At 38.3% G+C, this 19,028-nt stretch overlaps 3 protein-coding genes, 1 long non-coding RNA gene and 1 pseudogene across 9 annotated transcripts; 2 read left to right on the top strand and 3 right to left on the bottom strand.

Annotated features, from left to right (window-relative positions):
- Nucleotides 1-41: 41 nt before the first annotated feature.
- On the top strand, nucleotides 42-887 carry LOC125214529. Its single transcript, XR_007175129.1, has 2 exons — nucleotides 42-408; nucleotides 504-887. It is a non-coding gene; the product is annotated as an uncharacterized LOC125214529 (long non-coding RNA).
- Nucleotides 888-1,101: 214 nt separating this feature from the next.
- LOC125209196 lies at nucleotides 1,102-5,507 on the bottom strand (annotated as a pseudogene).
- Nucleotides 5,508-6,405: 898 nt separating this feature from the next.
- Nucleotides 6,406-8,689, top strand: LOC125211770 (pre-mRNA-splicing factor CWC22 homolog). The gene is made up of 3 exons (XM_048111690.1): nucleotides 6,406-6,775; nucleotides 7,267-7,456; nucleotides 7,565-8,689. Exons 1-3 carry the CDS (start codon nucleotides 6,446-6,448, stop codon nucleotides 8,557-8,559), a joined length of 1,515 nt encoding a protein of 504 aa, XP_047967647.1. The 5' UTR covers nucleotides 6,406-6,445; the 3' UTR covers nucleotides 8,560-8,689.
- A 165-nt stretch (nucleotides 8,690-8,854) lies between these two features.
- Nucleotides 8,855-12,572, bottom strand: LOC125214178 (R3H domain-containing protein 2-like). 2 transcript variants are annotated; one of them, XM_048115082.1, is made up of 5 exons: nucleotides 12,072-12,571; nucleotides 10,992-11,694; nucleotides 10,354-10,717; nucleotides 9,187-9,573; nucleotides 8,855-9,103 (listed from the first exon to the last, which is right to left on the bottom strand). In XM_048115082.1, the coding sequence occupies exons 1-4, from the start codon at nucleotides 12,322-12,324 to the stop codon at nucleotides 9,523-9,525; spliced, it is 1,371 nt and encodes a 456-aa protein (XP_047971039.1). In that variant the 5' UTR covers nucleotides 12,325-12,571; the 3' UTR covers nucleotides 8,855-9,103; nucleotides 9,187-9,522. The 2 variants fall into 2 exon arrangements, with proteins under 2 accessions (XP_047971039.1, XP_047971040.1); XM_048115083.1 differs by lacking the exon at nucleotides 9,187-9,573 and having other exon boundaries at nucleotides 12,072-12,572.
- Nucleotides 12,573-13,158: 586 nt separating this feature from the next.
- LOC125213471 (R3H domain-containing protein 2-like) lies at nucleotides 13,159-18,628 on the bottom strand. 5 transcript variants are annotated; one of them, XM_048114035.1, is made up of 7 exons: nucleotides 18,170-18,628; nucleotides 16,785-17,487; nucleotides 16,177-16,540; nucleotides 14,895-14,956; nucleotides 14,231-14,613; nucleotides 14,041-14,142; nucleotides 13,159-13,510 (listed from the first exon to the last, which is right to left on the bottom strand). In XM_048114035.1, exons 1-5 carry the CDS (start codon nucleotides 18,420-18,422, stop codon nucleotides 14,577-14,579), a joined length of 1,419 nt encoding a protein of 472 aa, XP_047969992.1. In that variant the 5' UTR covers nucleotides 18,423-18,628; the 3' UTR covers nucleotides 13,159-13,510; nucleotides 14,041-14,142; nucleotides 14,231-14,576. The 5 variants fall into 5 exon arrangements, with proteins under 5 accessions (XP_047969992.1, XP_047969991.1, XP_047969993.1 ...); XM_048114034.1 differs by having other exon boundaries at nucleotides 13,159-13,505; XM_048114036.1 differs by having other exon boundaries at nucleotides 14,094-14,142.
- Between the last annotated feature and the right edge of the window lie 400 nt (nucleotides 18,629-19,028).

Below are 19,028 nucleotides of genomic sequence, written 5' to 3'. Positions count from 1 at the left end.
TTAATCTCTTTCTCTTTACATCTAGAATGAATAGGGAAGTTTTTTCAACTTGCATGTCGGAACAATTCAGACAATTTTTACCACTTTCTTTGGATGTGAGCCTTTTCGTTCATCTTCACAAGCTGATAAGAAATCAAGATAGTCGAAACGCAACTCCCTATCCACAAATGGATTGTTTGAATGCCCACTTCCTATTAATCTCTTGTCACTCTACACGTTCCAGTTATTTTAAGATAGACTTTAGCTAGAACCAGAAGGTTACTAATAGAAAGATGATTTACAGGTGGCTTATACCTTTGATGCTGGGCCAAATGCAGTTCTAATCTCAAAAGACAGGAAGACTGCAGCCCTTTTGCTTCAGAGGCTGCTCTTTCAGTTCCCTCCTCAATCAGATGCTGACTTGAACAGGTAGTTCCGAGTTCCCAAATTATAGGTGTTTCTTGCATGTATAATCTTGACACACGATAACTCATGTGGTTCTGTATGCGACCCCATTTCCACAGCTATGTCATTGGTGATAAGACGATACTTAAAGATGCTGGCATTGAGGACTTGAAGGATATTGAAGCTTTGGCTCCGCCTCCTGAGAATGCGTCAACCCAGAGATGTAGGGGAGATGTTAGCTACTTTATCTGCACAAAACCCGGGAGAGGACCCGTTGTGCTGGCCGACGAAAGCCAGTCTCTTATTAACCCTGAAACTGGGCTGCCCAAGTGAATCGCCACGTTTCAAAAGTCGAGTTCGTACTGAGAAAATTCAAGCTGTGAACCTTTACATTAATTGTAGTAATGAGTTTTTCTTGTTAAGCCATTTTATCTTGCTTTTTTACCAAATTATTGTGTAAACATCTCTTCAGAAATATAGACAAATAAATTCAGTTTGCCATATGTTTGTTTTCCATCTCATTATAATGCAAACACTATTGCTTCAGACACAAATGATACTTGAACATATAACTCCCATATAAAATCCTCGTACATAATCTCCTTACTCCAAAACTCATTCTACATTCTATCAATAGTTGGGATTAAATTCATGTAACATGAAGTCTCAACAGACACAAGAATAACAACACGGTGCAGGTATCGAACATTTCTAAAATCACTTGTCGCCTACCAGGAGGGCATTCAAGATAGCGTCTGTCGCGGTGATGTCACCATGTGGAAACAGATGCCCGAAAGGATTATCAAGATCCATAGGATCAAAATCCCAACTCCCAAACCCAATCATCATATCACGGTGAAGTGACTCGAACAGCCCCTGTTGCGTTGAATAATCCTGTCGACAAGCAAGATAAGAAGCTATTTGAAGTAAAAGCAGTTTCCTCAGTTTCATGCCATTCTAAAAATGAGATGAAAACAAGTACCCGGTTAACCATTGAAGCCGATAACTTTGCTAGAACTTGGAGATCCGGTGCAGTGAAATTAGGTCTTCCAGCAGCAACACTGGAGGGAGGAAACCATTTCTGAGTGTTCCACCAATAAACGAGTGAAGGAGCCCTAGTGTGCCACCCGTAATGCCCACTGGTCTTGTGGGAACTGCTCATAGTATGCTTCTGTTGCTAGCTTCGCAGGAAAACCCGGCCACCAATAATTGATAACGGGTGCTATCATCGCCACTCCTGCTAGCCTGCAATCATATACCAATTTCACATAACCAAACACAAACAGTTGATCATACAGTATCAAAGATCATTTTTTTACCTATGAGGAATGTACTTGAGGCAACCCCAAACCACTTGCCCTCCCATGGAAGTTCCAATAATGTAAAACTTGGGGCCGAGTGCTAGTTTATCTCCGAGCTCTTCTATGTCCAACGCAATGCTCTCCACCGTTCTTTTTGGGTCGGATCACTCTCTCCATAACCCGGTCTATCAAACGAAACCAAGTGTATCCCCAGTTTCTCAACCAATGCCTGAAAAGTACTTACAAGTCACCTTCACCAAGAACAGAGATAGCTAAAGAGAAAAGGGCTCTATAACTCAGAACCATACCGATCTAGCAAAGTGCGCCTCGTTTTTATTAGAGCCAAATCCATGAACCAGAATGATCTTATAATTAGCTGTCTCTTTGGAGACTCCATGCTCCAAGTAGGCCAAGTGCCTTCCATCCCTAAGTTTGATTCTAGGCCCTTCGACTGATGGGCCACCGTGGAACCCAGAGCCGAGGGGTTGGAGGACACAAGGCTTGGTATGACCACCTACACTGCTATAGCTTTCCAAAACATAGCTGACATAGAGAATACTAGTACTATACATGAGTCCTTGTGAGAGTTTAATCTCTAAATTAAAATCAAGGGATTGGTTTATAAAAATACAAAGAGAGAATTGGTTAGCACAGTCTTTTAATCCAACAGTCACAAAATATAAAAACAAAAGCTTCATGTATTTTTCTTGAAATCGGTTGTAGCTTCATCAGATTATTACATTGTAATCAACTGAAAATATAAGATACAATCCCAGATTCAAAATAATCTACTACAAGAATCCAAATTCACAGCAAAAGCACATCTAAAATTTTCAAGAAACAGGATAAAATGAATATGGTTATGAATATGAATCTGAAAATGGAAACAAATACAACTTCTCCAACAATCCCACATATTAAAAAACAAACAAAAACACACATATAACAAGAATCTGAAATCGAATTATGAGCTCAAACAGAAATGAAGTACCAAAGCTTCAACCTTTGAGAGACAGTCTGCTCTTTGGATTGCTTCAGCTAATGAGTTAATCCACCAGTTTCAATAACCAAAGAGCAAAGTAAACAAAGAGGGAAAAAAAATCGGTTTTGTTTATGAAATGGTGGTTGAAGTTAAATATTTTTCAAAGTGGATACGCCTACTGCATCGATAGTGATATCAGAAGCAACTAACACTTTTGACTTAATCTATTTTATAATCATATAAATTGGAATTTTCTATTTTTTTTCCATAATTCGTAGTATCATTTATTATTTCTTTTATATTATAAGACCAGTAACTCATAATAATATTATTACATGTGAAAAAATGAGTGGAATCATAAAATGAAGAGTTATAAGGATAATTATAAATTTATAATGATAAGATAAAGAAATTAAATAGGAGTAATACTTCGTTATTTTGTGTTTAATTGAATATTTAAATGTAAGGATCAATAATGCATTAACAAACATGTCTAAGATTCCTCATATCTATAGCATCCGTACAATATATATTAGTGTCATTAAAAGCGAATGGAGAAAAATCTATTTTATCGAATATAGTTTCGCACCTAAAATTTGGTAGGTGGGATAGATCAACAAAATAATGAAAATGTGGTAGTAGTAGTTTTGCCTTTTCTCAGCCTTTTGTATAAAGTTTTAAAATAATCTATTCTACATTGTAGCCATCACGTTGCAATTAATTGCGGTGAGAATATTTTAGAATTATTTTAATAATTTATAATTTTAATATATTATTAAAAATATTACTCCTATTGTTTCTTTAGTTTTATTTAACATTTATATTGCTATTTGATAAAATTAAGTTTAATTGGTACTAAGTATATAAATTATTCTTATTTTTTACTATGTTTTAACTAATTTTATTATTAATATAACCAGTAACTTGGTTATCCCGAGTTTGATATGATAGCTTTCTAACACAGTAGTATTCATAATTTTGGATTTTAGTGAAAAAAGATGATCTAAAATAATTTGAAAGTCATTATTACGAAACTCTATGTTTTCATTTTTATAGTAGGATGTATATATGTACAATTAGAAAGATATTATTGAGAGCTTTCAAATCATACTCCTAAAAATTGATATAGGACAATAAAATTTAAACTTCTATCTAATTCTAAAAAAAGTAGTAAAAGTTTATGTTTGGTAAGAAAATCAAAATTTTAGTATACTTTATGGCAGATAATTAATTCATAAAAATAGATATTTCAAACATTTGTTAAATTTTTTTAGGTTGTGGCTTGTGAGTTTAACACGTGTTAAATAGAGCTACTAGGAGTAGTATCTTTGTCATCCATAATTACAATAAATAAGTCATAACTAAATCTTGACAATTCACAATAAAAGTCACAACTCATAACCCTCCATGATGATCACAGGCCACAGCATAATAAGATTTACACTACAAATAATTAACGTAGTAAAAGAAAATTTTATAAAAATTAAATTTTGGAAATACCATTATTCATCAAGAAAGACCCTCAAAGCCAGCAATCATCAATCAAATGCAATGAAAAAAATGTTTGCACAATCTTGATGCTCAGACTTGTTCTTGTAAAGGTTCTTCACATACATCCAGAATTGAAATAAAATTTAGTAACAATCACACTCAATGCATAAAAATGGGCAAAAAAAACAAATCAGTGAACCATTTTATCAGCCATCAAAAGCTTGCTCAATATAGCATCTTTGACATCAGTTTCACCACATGAGAAGAGATGTCCAGCATTTGGCAGCTCATGGTATTGCACCCATGGCAACTGCTTGGCAATGCAGCGTTGAAGCGACACGGGCACGACCCCGTCATCAGTGCCATGCCACAGATGAACAGAGCCCTCTCCATTTGGGAAGGGATTCTCAAGCTGCATTGGATCAAGATCCCTGTGCCCGAATCCCACCATCATGTCGCGGTGGTAGGACTCGTGCACGCCCTGCTGCGTCGCGTACGCCTGGTCACATCAACGATCGAGCAATCATGTCAGCAAGAAAGCGAAGATGCTAATGGCATTGCCCTGTGAGGGAAAGTGTACCTTGTGAGACACTCCTGAGGCAGCCATTTTGGCGATGATTTGGAGGTCGGGCGCTGTGAAGTTTTGTGTACCAGCAGCAACGCTGGAGCCCGGGAACCATTTCTGAGTGTTCCACCAGTAGACGAGCCAGGGGCGTGGCGTGCAACACGCAACGCCCACTGGTCCTGAACAGGTTGGAGATTGTATGCCTCTGTAACTAAAGCTGGAGGAAAACTAGGCCACCAGTAGTTCACAACTGGAGCTAACAATGCAGCTATTACCTGTGGGGAATGTACTTGAGGCATCCCCAAACCGCCTGTCCTCCCATGGAAGTTCCAATAATGTAAAACTTAGGACCGAGTTCCAACTGATCTGCAAGATCTTCTATGTCTAATGCTAAGCTTTTTATGGTTCTCTTTGGGTTGGGATCGCTCTCTCCATAACCCGGCCTATCAAAGGAGACCAAGTATATGCCTAGTTTTTCCACCATTTCCTGTTGGAAATCATTTGTAGGTTGCAACAGCCTAGCTTGAGCAAAAACAGATAATATTCCATCCTCAAGAGAAAGCGAAAACAAGAGAGTACCGTTGCAGTGATGGGGGCTTCGTGTTTGCAAGAGCTGAAGCCGTGAACCAAGATGACCTTGTAGTTGGCTGCCTCTTTGGGGACTCCATGCTCTTTGTATGACATGTGCCTTCCATCCCTAAGTTTGACTCTAGGTCCTACAAGGGATGGCCCGCCCTTCGTGCCACACAGCCGAGGGGCTGGTGGGCGCAAGGCCCGATAAGCCCATGCTCATTGTGTGTTAGTATCCAGTATCCACAAAACAAAATAAAAATTGGAATATGTGGAATTGAAAACCTAGTTTCACCATGCACCCAAATTCATAGTGCTTAAAATGCAGCAGAATTCAGATAATTTTTCATTTTTACTATGTATTGCTAACAATAAAACAGCTTACAAATTCCAAAGAAACAGTGGATCATTCATGTACACACCAACATCATTAGAAATTTCCTAACAATCCCACAAAATCAACACATATAGATATATCAACAAACCAAAATTGGAATAATGTAAAAGTGAAAGTGATCAAACAGTATGAATTCAACAAAAAATTGTCACCTCTATGATAGTTTTCTGTAGAGATTGCTTCTGCTAATGCATTGTGTGTGTGTGTGAAGTTGATAGGAGTATTTGAAAAGTGGAAGTTGAAATGTGAAAAGCCAATATTTGAAAGTGACGAGAGAAATTCGTTTGGTAAGACTATACTTTGTGTTAACTCTTAAGCAAAGAATATTACCAAAAAAAAAAAGATAATATGGCCTTTTTACACTTTAATGCAAAAAAGTTTTTAAATTTTACTATTGGAAATAAAATCCTATGAAGTATTCAAATATTCAATAATTATATTGCTTGATTGCCACACTTATACATGAAAATTTTCAAACCGTAGTCAATTACTACTAATTAATTGAGAAGTAAAGAAACGTTATAAAAAATTAATTTAAATAATATTTGTTGCGAAACAGAAACACAATATCTAATTAGATATTTTTGTTAATATTGTTTTTATGGAAATAATATCAAACGGATATATTTGATATGGAAATATCGTGATTAATTAAGGAAATAACGATCAAGAGTGTTTATCTTTAATCCTTATATATATATCGATCTTCTTTAGAAATCTATATAAGCAGTGCACAGAAATTAGGATCGACATTGATGAATAATTCAATGGAAATCTCGGATAACAGCCTTGAATATCAAAGAGCATCATGGAACGCTCTGAGGAAGAGCATCAATGGATTGGTGAACAAAGTGACCGCCGCGAACATCAGGAACATCGTTCCGGAGCTGTTTGCTGAAAATCTGATTCGAGGCCGGGGTTTATTCTGTCGAACATGCCTCAAGTCCCAACTCGCGTCGCCGGGATTCACCGACGTTTTCGCAGCTTTGGTTTCTGTCGTCAACGCCAAGTTCCCTCAAGTAGGCTATCTTTTGCTGCGGAGGATCGTACTGCAACTGCAGAGGGCGTATAAACGCAACGACAAGGTTTGTATCTTAAATTCCTTTGAATATGATTGTGTGTTATGCTGAATATCTGTGCTTAATTGTGTGTTATGGTGAAATCTGTGCTTAATTGTGCATTATGATGAAAGTCTTTTGGCTGTCGAATCCTAATTTCCCCCCCTAATTTCGTTAAAATTTTGAAAATCTCTGATTAATTGTGTATTATGGTGAAATCTGTGCTTAATTGTGCATTATGGTGAAAATCTTGTCGGCTGTCAAACCCTAATTTCGTTAAAACCTTGAAAATCTCTGCTTAATTGTGTGTTATGGTGATATCTGTGTTTAATTGCGTATAAGGCTGAAAATCTTTTGGCGGTAAAACCCTAATTTTTTCCCTAATTTTGGTAAAACCTTGAAAATCTGTGCTTAATTGTGGGTTATGGTGAAATCTGTGCTTAATTGTGGGTTATGGTGAAAATCTTGTGGTGATCGTACCCTAATATTTTCCCCAATTCGTTAAAATCTTGTGGCAGACACAACTAGTTGCGGCGGTGAAATTCATAGCTCACCTGTTGAATCAGCGGATAGTTGATGAGCTTATCGGCCTTGAGCTGCTGACGTTGCTGCTGGAGAAGCCGACCGATGATAGTGTTGAAGTAGCTGTTGGCTTTGTTGCAGAATGTGGGTCCTTGCTGCAGGACCTTTGCCCCAAAGGAATGAATGGTAAGACTTAAGAGTCTGGTTTGTTATTGTTTAGGCAAAAAAACTAGATTTTAGTTGTTGATTTGCAGGATATATCTCTCTGAAACACTGTTTCTTCGATCTTATCAGGTGTGCTTGAGAGGTTGCGAGGGATTCTTTACGAAGGAGATATAGATAAGCATGTCCAGTTCTTGATTGAAGGCCTCTTTGCGTTGCGGAAGGCAGCAAAGTTTCAGATTATGCGTCCGGAACTGGACCTGGTGGAGCAGGATGACCAATTCACTCATCAAGTTTCTCTCTTGGATGAGATAGATGGTGAAAGTGGTTTAGATGTGTTCCAGCCAGATCCCCAGTTCGTGGAGAATGAGAAGATGTATGAGGACCTAAAGAAGCAAATATTACCTGAAGATGAAGATGATGAAGATCAAATTGCAGATTCAGTGGATAGCAATGAGGAAGAGGACGAGGAGCAGATAAAAGACGAGACCGGGACGGACTTGGTTAACCTCCGGAGAACCATCTATTTGACAATCAAGTCAAGTCTTGATTTTGAAGAAGCTGGACATAAGTTGTTGAAGATCGACATATCTGGTATGGAGAAGGAGCTATGCGTCATGCTTTTGGAGTGTTGCGGTGAGGAGACAACTTACAGCCGCTACTACGGACTCCTCGGGCAGCGGTTGTGTCTGATGAACAGAATCCACCAGGAGAGCTTCGAAAAATGTTTTGCCGACCAGTACTCCATGATTCATCAGGAGGTGGAGACTGTTAAACTGAGAAATGTTGCAAAACTATTCGCTCATTTGCTGGCCATGGACGCGTTGCATTGGCGCATCTTGGACTGCATTCAGTTAACAGAAGAGGAAACAACTTCTTCGTCTCGGATCTTCCTCAAGATTTTCTTCCATGAGCTGTCCGGCCACCTGGGCATTTGGTTGCTTAATCAACGCCTTAGTCAAGACTCGTTTGAGTCTATTTTTCCCAAGGACAATCCGAAGAACACTAGGTTTGCTATCAACTTCTTCACTTCCATTGGACTTGGTGGGATCACAGAGAACCTGCGTGAGTATCTCAAGAACATGCAGAACGAAGGAAAGCAGAAGAAAAGGAAAACGAATGTATAGTCCTAGTTAATCTCGTAGTAAATTTTAGTATGGTTATCATCTAAAAATTTTGAAATGTGTAAAAGGCTATAGATGTGAATTGAAATAGAATTGAAATATATTTCCATTATGGTTGGACCGTATTATACCAGACTAGATACTGAGATAGCAATTCAACCAAACTTGTGGAGTTTTCACAATTAAAACAATTTAATTAATCTTAAAGGTATGACACGAACAGATATTATATGAATAATTGAAGTTTTCTTTATTATACTTGGCGTACCTTATTAAGGAAATTAAAATGCTATCTCAATTAATTGTATAAGTAAAAATTAGATTAAAAGGATAATCCATTCACAGTTAGAATAGCAACGATGCCAACAAACAGAAGGCGTAAAATGGGACATTACAATTGCTATCATAGAATTTAAGATGTTCAATCAAACTCGAGCATAATAACCACAAGTCTAAACAAATTATATTCAGCCGACTAACAGACGGCAATATCCTCACTTGATGCATTCTTCATCCTGCGTCGCAGTCAGCCATATATGTACCGGTGCTGTGACAACAAAGCAAATCGGAATAAGATAAAAATCCAATTTTATTTTTTCAACAAAGAAGAGATGAAAGCTAGTAATATACCCCATGACGAATGCAGAACACTGATATGTTGCAGTTCATGGGTGGATTTTCATCATCATCATCATTACAAGCAGTAACAAAGCAGAGGTCTAGGGACCTCATACAATCTTTTGCACTGCCACTGTTGTTCACATGCTCCGTCTACGCGACGAAAGCCATATAAACTGAGAGTAGCTGAATGGGCACAAGCAAAGAGCACATGCTTGAGCACCATCAGCATATCTCAGTTTCTTATGCCTGCACCCCACTCGGTTGGGCCAAATTTGCTGCCCTAGCAGCAACAGGTCAACCATGCCCAACTCGATCCTGAGAGGGTGCAGGCATGGCCCAAGCCCCTCACCGGGGCCGGGCTAATCCGAAACTTGCATCAGGTTGTTGCTGATGAGACTGAAAAGAGATATGGGTTGAACTTAGGATCATAAATGATTGTCGAGAAATGTCTATGTCCATTAAACTAAACAAGGTAGACAGGCCCTTAAATAAACTCAATAAATGAAACTAGTCCCTCAAAACAATTATAAAAAAGAATGCACAAACACATCAGTAACACTGTATGTGATAATGCACCTGGGATTGGAGGATAGTAGTTAGCATGTGTCACTACAATATATATCCTATTAGTCACTCATGTTAGCAAAATTTGTCATTCTTGAAGTTATAGAGCAACCAGCAATGAAAACAAAGAACTCCTTACCCTAACCAACCACAGGGTGATACTATATGCAGTCAATTGCTTCATCAGTTACAGGAAACTTACAGCAATCTTGCAACTTTCAACATCAAAGTTTTATTATTTAAACAAGAATGGGTTATTACAGAAAGAAAAAAAAAAACATTTCAGAGTCTCAGACATGTAAGGAAACAAACTTCTACATGATTCATAACAATAAGCAAATGTCTATTGATTCCCAGTGCTACTTTTATCTAGAGTAATATTGTCAACTTATTATGAAAGGACAGTATTAATCCATAAACTGCACATGGAAGTGATGCATAATACACCAGCAGCTCCATTATATGCTAAAACCAGAAATAACAGATACTTATATCATGAAAATACACTTAGGAACAGTTTCGCCTCAAATATTATTAATGATTCCAAGTCCTGTGATGTGTGACCTCTAAGCACATCATGATAACTGAAGTGATGCATTTTACATATCATACCTGTGAAAAAGGCTGGTGAACTGGATCAAGAGGATGGAGATATGGCATTCCAGGTCGTTGACAAGCGTATTGAGGAGAATGTAAATAAAGACCAGAGTTTGGTGGGGCATTTACATGACCAGAGTTAAAAGGAGGCATTTCTGCATGACCATATCCAATGCCAGCTGGAGGGGATGGAGCAATCCACGTCCCTGGTATGTGTTGAGGAAGATGCATGGGTTGGTGCTCTGAAGAAATTGGGGGTCGGTGACCAGATCCAAGCTGTGGGAATTCAGTGTTGTAATTCACTGCAGGTGCATACATAGGCTGAATGGGGTACGGACTTCCACTAAATCCAAAGCCAGGATCAAACCTCTGCAAGTATCTGGAAAGAAAAATGATATACTAATGTGAACTGATTAAAAAGATAATGTGCATCTTTTGAAGCTGTTCTAAAGGTCATTAACATACTACTATTTCCACAAGGACACTGCATTGTACTAGGATATCACCAGAAAAGGTAATAGTAACATGCATTCCACAAAAAAGATAAAATACAAGGAAATCATATCTTGATAGAAAGAGATCTGAAATGGTAAAAGCTAAAAAGGACTATAGGAAAGAGGTAAAAAGTATTGGAAACGGAAGATTAAATATACCTGTCATAGTTCCTGTCATAGTCAGGATCTTTCCGTTCAACTTCGCGGTCCCTAAAGATCGCCACCCGACTATTTGTCTTTGGTCTTCCAATTGGTTCTCTCTCTGTCCTACTCTTAGGTAACCTACTGCTAGATGTCGAAGACTCGGACAAGCTTCTGGCAATAACCCCATCGGATCCACCACCTCTCTCTTCTGCCTTGGTTAGTCCTAAGGAACCATGCTGGAAATTATCATGAATCCTGCCATCACTTCCCTGTTTTGCAGCATAACTCCGCATAGAGCTGTTCGAACTAAATATCCGAGCCCTAGCCCTATTGTATTCCTCCTTTCTTTCTTCAACACTTTTTGCACTGTTTGATTTTTCAGAATGTGCATTCGAATTGCTGTTATTTAGATGCCCTTTTTGTGGCCGCTGCTTGATTGCAACCTTAACCGCACCAGAGTCTTCATTAGGTAGATTTACAGGGATGTCAGCAAGACGAACCAAAGGAAGTCGAATATTAGAAGTCTTGCGAACAATGATTTTGGAGCCAGAACCATCTATAAGGTTATTATCCAACAAAACCATGGACTGCAGTGAGTAGTGCTGTGCAACACGGTGAGCAGCCAAGCGTAAATAAGAAGTGGGCAACTGTTGGAATTCCATCTGCTCCCTTGTAGGGTCCCGAATGAACTTCTCCACATCCTGCTCCATTCTCAACACTGCAGAAACATGTCATCTCATGATTTTTAATAGATTCAAGGAAAAACATGACAAGCAAGGTACTAATATACTGTTGATGACCATGACATAACAATCATCAGGTACAAACTTTCTAGCTAGATTGAAAACCATCAAAATTCAATTATTGTAGGAGCCAATAATAAACATTGATCAAACCAATAGATTGTTTTTACCAGATCGAGTTTGAATTCTAGATAAGCTTCTTAATCTATTTTCATCAATCCAGGCCTGAAGGGAAGACAATTCAAGTATTTAAGCTCGGTTTTCCAGTCACGAATACAGAGGTAAAATTGAGAATTTCATGATTCAAAACATGCACAGCTCTTCAATTAGCAGTCGGAGATGAAAAACTCACCAGAGAGCCGCTCACGAGGATTTTGTATAGCTTCCCGCAGAAACTGATCTACTGTGTTGATCAAATCCTCCGAAACACCCAAAGCCGGTCCGGATTCCTCAACTCTCTCCTCCTGCTTGTTGGAGTTGATACTAGAAGACTCCTTTCTGGAGGAGTGCATGAGGCGGCGCATGCTCTCCTCCACGTCAGCAACCTCCCACGACTCCGGGCCGTCCTCCACAGAGCCCATCGATGACGCTACGGAGCCTTCCATGGTTTCTTCGAATAATCGTAGCCGATTAGTCTTCAGTGCTTGGTTATTGAGCAGAAAATCGTCAAATCCAGCTCGAATTCGAGAGAATATGAGTGTCCGATTCGAAAGAGACGTCGAATTTCATCTAAACCGCGCGCTGATTTGGGGAAAAGGTGAAGTTTTGATTAGGGTTTGTAGAGAGAGAGGGAGACGATAGAGGAGAGAGAGGTCGGCACGTGCAAGCCACATGATGCCTTTCTTCGGGAATATGAATGGATTCTACTCGGTGGGAAATGTACCACTTTTCTATAGGAATGGTACAACTGTAAGATTCAATTCAATAAATTCATAAAATATTTATTTCATGAATAGGAATTTGTGTCACAGAAGGTACTCCCACATATGTGAAGCTTATAATTTTTGAACTTGTAAATCTGAACTTGACATCATTGAAATTCAAATTTTATTATTCATCTACGGTTATTGCAATTTGCAAATCAATTTAAAAATATTAGCATAAGCAAACTAATGTGGAATATAAAATCATATATTCATTTTAAATGGCGTGGGAATGACATGATAAAATTAGTGTTAAAACGATTAGTATCCCGAGAACACGCAAAAATAAGCAATGGGTATATGACATGAGGTAGAAGAGGAGGAGAAACCAATTGTTATAAATGTGATGATGTATAGCTTCTTGAACTTATACATGAGATTGCTGTTTTCTGTTTGTTCCTTATACTTGACTCACACAGCATTGGGATGTTTTTCATATGTAAATTTATTCTGTTTTTTGTGAAATAATAGAAATGGATATTACAAGATGTAGATGGGGAACAACAATAAGCAGAATAAACTAGAAAAACATTAGCAGCTTTGAGAGAGAGAGAGTTGTGCTTCAATGGCAGAACACTGATAAGGACTTTGAATGTCTAGAAACATGTTTCTACTTCTTGTGAGGTGTTGCTGAAGTAGAGCTGGTGTTGCGCTGCATGGCATCTATTTCTTGAAGCTTCTGCTTTATTTGCAACCAGGCCTGATTCTCCTGGCTGATTCTCTCGGCCATCTTGCGCATCTTTTCGTTCTCACGCATCAGCTTAAAGTTCTCCAAGTAGAGCTCCGCGTTCTGCTTCTCCATGTCGAGCTCCGACTTCTGCTTCTCCATGTCAAGCTCCGACTTCACCTTCTCCATGCCTCACCTGTGCTTCAAGTGCAATCAACTCAGGTGTTGTGTTGTGTTGTTTGTTAAGACAATTGATCTTGTATTTATACCAAGAGAAGAGCAGAAAAGGCAACAATAGTTGGGTTAAGACCAGCTGTAAAGGTTCTGTAATTGCTAAATAATGGCATGGTATGCAATGAGTGAGTGTGAGTGGCAATGAGACAAATATGTCAATATGTGTGAGTATTAAGTGGCAATGAGATAATTATGTCATGTGTAAGTGTAAATGGCAATGAGATAATTATGTCAATATGGGAGTATAATGTGGTAATGAGATAATTTGTCAATGGGTGGGCGTGAGTGGCAATGAGACAAATATGACAATGTGCGAGTATAAGTGGCAATGAGACATCTTCTCTTGCAATCCTCCAGCTAACGCAGTTAGTTAACAAATGATCATTAATTAATAAAACTCTTAAGCACAAAATAGGACATTATAATCCTAGTGCAACATAAAATAGGACGTTATAATTGCTAGTATCAGTAAGCAAAGTCATGACCACAAGTCTAACCAAAATATTTTCAGCCAGACAAACATCGCTCTAACAGACGGGAATATCCTCACTCGATACATTCTTCGTCCTGAGTTGCAGTCAGCCATATGTGTACCGGTGCTGTGACAACAAAGTGAATCGTAATAAGATTAAAATTCGTTTTTATTCTCTTAAGAAAGAAGAGATGAAAGCAAAGCAATCGATATACCTCATGACGAACACAGAACACTGATGTCAAAGCTCTGATATGTTGCAGTTCATGGGTGGATTTTCATCATCATCATCACATGCAGTGGTAATGCAGAGGTCTAGGGAACTCATGCAATCTTTTACACTGCCACTGTTCACATGCTCCGTCTACACGACGAAAGCCATATAAACTGAGACTAGCTGAAGGGGCACATGATTGAGCACCATCCAGCATATCTCAGTTTCTTATGCCTGCACCCTACTCGGTTGGGCCAAATTTGCTGCCCTAGCAGCAACAGGTCAACCATGCCCAACTCGAGCCTGAGAGGGTGCAGGCATGGCCCAAGCCCCTCACCGGGGCCGGGCTAATCCGAAACTTGCATCAGGCTGTTGCTGATGGGACTGAAAAGAGAGATCAATTGAATTTAGGAACATAAACTAGAAATGTCTTTTTCCATTAAACTGAACAAGGTAGACAGACAGGCCTTTAAATCAACTCATTAAATGAGACTAATCCCTAGAAACAATTATATTAATGAATGCACAAATACACAAGTACCACGGTATATAATAATGCCCCAGATCAATGAAGATAGTAGTACCAATTTAGCATGCGTGACTATGGTATATATCTAATTAGTTACAAGGTAATGAAGCCCAGGCCCAGGGAAGTACAATTGTACCCTCTCATAAAGTCCCAGATCAATAAAGAAATGCATTTCTGCTCCATCGTTGCAATAGACACCTAGGGCACCATAGGCAATTAGGCATTCAAGTAATAACACGTAGGGCGAACAACATATGCACTTCTAAGCACAGTTAGAAAACTGAGCAACAGAAGGAGATCTAATGCCTAAGGACAAAGCTATCATGAGCTGCGACTAGTGTAAATGCTAAAAAGCAAAGACAGAAAGTTACAAACTCTTTTAGGCCAACTCCTCTAACCAGCTACCTATAATTTTGTAGAAAGGATGGTTTTCATACATGTAACTAGCTGATAGACAGGGGCGGACGCAGAAAATTTGTTTAGTAGGGGATATATTTTAAACGATAGTCGCTTTGTCCTTCATGATTTTAAGGGTATTTTTGTCCCAAAAAAATTCATAATAGTGAAAGTAGCTTAAATGATATTAAGTCAAAGTTGACACGCCTCAAAAGATATTTTCAAAGTTTACGGATACAAAATGATAGTTTGACAAAGTACGCGGACTAAAAAAAATATTTCCTCTATTAAATTACAACAACTAAACACTCTGAATTTGTTAGGTATCAATTACCTGAAAAACTTTCAATCTAAACAACTCAAACAAAAATCAATAATTTTCAATAAATAAAAAAATCCTGTAAATTAAACTTTCGTATTATAATTTCACCTAATAAAGTAAATATGAATAAAGTAAAAAATAGACAAGAAAAAAACTAAAATTACCAAGCAAAGTCCGCCAACTGAATAACTAATTTTGAGTATTTGCTTAGTTCTAGTGTAGGATATTTTTAATTAAAGAAGAATTCGTAGTTTTACTAAATTATAGTACTCCTACTAGCTAATTCTCCTAAACCTATGCAATTCTGAATATTTTAATTTGACAAACAGTAAATGCACTAAAAACAAAAAAAAAATTTATTCTATTGGGCTTAAGCCTCTTCTCACGTGTGTCCGCCCCTGCTGATAGACGAGTAAGTTGAACGGGATAAAATTTATGGTCACGAAAAGCCATATAAGAAAACACAAATATTCCTAAAGTCTCCTACAACTCAGGAGTAACATCTTCTTTGTTGGAACTCATTACTCTTGTTAGAACAATTTGTCATTCTTGAAGTTATTGAGCAACCAGCCATGAAAACAAAAATGAATTCCTCACCATAGCCATCCATAGGATGTAAAAGGTGCAAAACTAAAGAGATGTGAACATGTGGCCTTTAAAGCACATCATGAACTGAAAAGATGCACTTCACATATCATACCTGTGAAAAAGGCTGGTGAACTGGATCAAGAGGATGGAGATATGGCATCACAGGTCGTTGACAAGGGTATTGAGGAGAATGTAAATAAAGACCAGAGTTTGGTTGTGCATTTACATGACCAGAGTTAAAAGAAGGCATTTCTACATGACCATATCCAATGCCAGCCGGAGGAGATGGAGCAATCCACGTCCCTGGTATGTGTTGAGGAAGAGGCATGGGTTGGTGCTCTGAAGAAATTGGGGGTCGGTGACCCGATCCAAGCTGTGGGAATTCAGTGTTGTAATTCACTGCAGGAGCATACATAGGCTGAATGGGGTACGGACCTCCACTAAATCCAAAGCCAGGATCAAACCTCTGCAGGTATCTGGAAACAAAAATGATATATCCCTGTCAACTGATGAACAAGATGATGTGCAATCTTTTGAAACTATTCTAAAGATCATGAACATATTTCTATTTCCACAAGGACAACATACTACATTGTAAGATATCACCACACAAACTAACAATATGCATTCCCCAACTAAGATAATATACAAGGAAATCATGTGGAAATGAAGAGATGGTAAAAGCCTGAATGATTTTTTGAAACGGGCGATTCAGAATACCTGTCATAGTTCCTGTCATAGTCAGGATCTTTCCGTTCAACTTCGCGGTCCCTAAAGATCGCCACCCGACTATTTGTCTTTGGTCTTCCAATTGGTTCTCTCTCTGTCCTACTCTTAGGTAACCTACTGCTAGATGTCGAAGACTCGGACAAGCTTCTGGCAATAACCCCATCGGATCCACCACCTCTCTCTTCTGCCTTGGTTAGTCCTAAGGAACCATGCTGGAAATTATCATGAATCCTGCCATCACTTCCCTGTTTTGCAGCATAACTCCGCATAGAGCTGTTCGAACTAAATATCCGAGCCCTAGCCCTATTGTATTCCTCCTTTCTTTCTTCAACACTTTTTGCACTGTTTGATTTTTCAGAATGTGCATTCAAATTGCTGTTATTTAGATGCCCTTTTTGTGGCCGCTGCTTGATTGCAACCTTAACCGCACCAGAGTCTTCATTAGGTAGATTTACAGGGATGTCAGCAAGACGAACCAAAGGAAGTCGAATATTGGAAGTCTTGCGAACAATGATTTTGGAGCCAGAACCATCTATAAGGTTATTATCCAACAAAACCATGGACTGCAGTGAGTAGTGCTGTGCAACACGGTGAGCAGCCAAGCGTAAATAAGAAGTGGGCAACTGTTGGAATTCCATCTGCTCCCTTGTAGGGTCCCGAATGAACTTCTCCACATCCTGCTCCATTCTCAACACTGCAGAAACATGTCATCTCATGATTTTTCATAGATTCAAGACAAAAGATGACGAGCAAGGTACTAATATACTGTTGATGACCGTGACATAACAATCATCAGGTACAAACTTTCTAGCTGGATTGAAAACCATCAAAATTCAAAATTGTGTTAAAGATTGTCAATTATTTTAGGAGCCAATAATAAACATTGATCAAAACAATAGATTGTTTTTTTACAGATCAAGCTTGAATTTTAGATAAGCTTCTTAATCTATTTTTTATCAATCCAGGCCTGAACGGAAGATAATTCAAGTATTTAAGCTCGGTTTTCCTAAATAAAGCCCTTCCTAAATGCATAGCCTCGCTAGTCAGCTACTATAACAGTATCTTTGTGTGTACATATGCTCAAAGATTAATCAGTAGTTCAGCACAAACTTTCTAGCTTGATTGAAAACCATCAAAATTCAAAATTTGTGTTAGAGGCGGTTAATTATTTTATGAACCAATAGTAAACATTGATCAAACCAATAGATTGATTTTTTACAAATCAAGTTTGAATTCCAGATAAGCTTCTTAATCTATTTTTATCAATTCCACGTTTCAGCTTGGTTTTCCAGTCATGACTACAGAGGTCAAATTGAGAATTTCATGATTGATAACATGCACAGCTCTTTAATTAGCAGTCGGACATAAAAACTCACCGGAGAGCCGCTCACGAGGATTTTGTATAGCTTCCCGCAAAAACTGATCTACTGTATTTATCAAATCCTCTGAAACACCCAAATCCGGTCCGGATTCTTCAACTCTCTCCTCCTGCTTGTTGGAGTTGATACTAGAAGACTCCTTTTTGGGGGAGTGCATGAGGCGGCGCATGCTCTCCTCCACGTCAGCAACCTCCCACGACTCCGGGCCGTCCTCCACAGAGGCCAACGATGCCGCTCCGGAACCTTCCATGGATTCTTCGAATAATCGTGTCTGATTAGTCTTCAGTGCTTGGTTATTGAACAGAAAATCATCAAATCCAGCTCGAATTCGAGGGATGATGAGCGTCCGATTCGAAAGAGCCGTGGAATTTCATCGATAAACCGCGCGCTGATTTTTGGGTTAAAAAGGTGAAGTTTTGATTAGGGTTTGTCGACGACAGAGTAGATAGAGGTTGTCACATGCAAGCCACGTGATGCCTTTCTTCGGGAATATATATAGACTTTCACGATAACGATAAGAGTGTGTTATATTGCTAATTATTCTTTGAATTGCTAAACAATGATAATGATATGTATTAGATCTTCAAATCAAAGGCTATAATCCTTCAACTCCGAATATCAATATATTATAAAAAAAAAATATTAATAAGGATATTAAAGTCGATTAACAACAAATTAGTTATAACACTATATTGATATTCGGAGACTAATTAACTTTAAATATATATAATTATCACAATTTAAATTATTTTTGCGCACAACGTATATCAAATTAAAGATAATTTTATAAGAAATCTAACGAGATCTAACTTGAATAGGTTTCGATGTCAATTTTTTGAAAAAAATTCTTCAATTT

Source organism: Salvia hispanica, chromosome 3, assembly GCF_023119035.1.
Source record: "Salvia hispanica cultivar TCC Black 2014 chromosome 3, UniMelb_Shisp_WGS_1.0, whole genome shotgun sequence".
Classification (NCBI taxonomy): Eukaryota; Viridiplantae; Streptophyta; class Magnoliopsida; order Lamiales; family Lamiaceae; genus Salvia; species Salvia hispanica.
This window is presented reverse-complemented; position numbering and strand designations above follow the sequence as displayed.

Bases quoted from the DNA above. Each gene is read 5' to 3' on its own strand.
- LOC125214178 (XM_048115082.1), bottom strand. From the start codon at position 12,324: ATGGAAGGCTCCGTAGCGTCATCGATGGGCTCTGTGGAGGACGGCCCG. The intron at 11,695-12,071 runs GTGAGTTTTTCA...ATGTTTCTGCAG, and splicing joins TCCTCGTGAGCGGCTCTCTG to TGTTGAGAATGGAGCAGGAT. The intron at 10,718-10,991 runs GTATATTTAATC...TTTTCTTTCCAG, and splicing joins TATGACAGGAACTATGACAG to ATACTTGCAGAGGTTTGATC.
- LOC125213471 (XM_048114035.1), bottom strand. From the start codon at position 18,422: ATGGAAGGTTCCGGAGCGGCATCGTTGGCCTCTGTGGAGGACGGCCCG. The intron at 17,488-18,169 runs GTGAGTTTTTAT...ATGTTTCTGCAG, and splicing joins TCCTCGTGAGCGGCTCTCCG to TGTTGAGAATGGAGCAGGAT. The intron at 16,541-16,784 runs GTATTCTGAATC...TTTTGTTTCCAG, and splicing joins TATGACAGGAACTATGACAG to ATACCTGCAGAGGTTTGATC.
- LOC125211770 (XM_048111690.1), top strand. From the start codon at position 6,446: ATGAATAATTCAATGGAAATCTCGGATAACAGCCTTGAATATCAAAGA. The intron at 6,776-7,266 runs GTTTGTATCTTA...ATCTTGTGGCAG, and splicing joins CGTATAAACGCAACGACAAG to ACACAACTAGTTGCGGCGGT. The intron at 7,457-7,564 runs GTAAGACTTAAG...CGATCTTATCAG, and splicing joins TTGCCCCAAAGGAATGAATG to GTGTGCTTGAGAGGTTGCGA.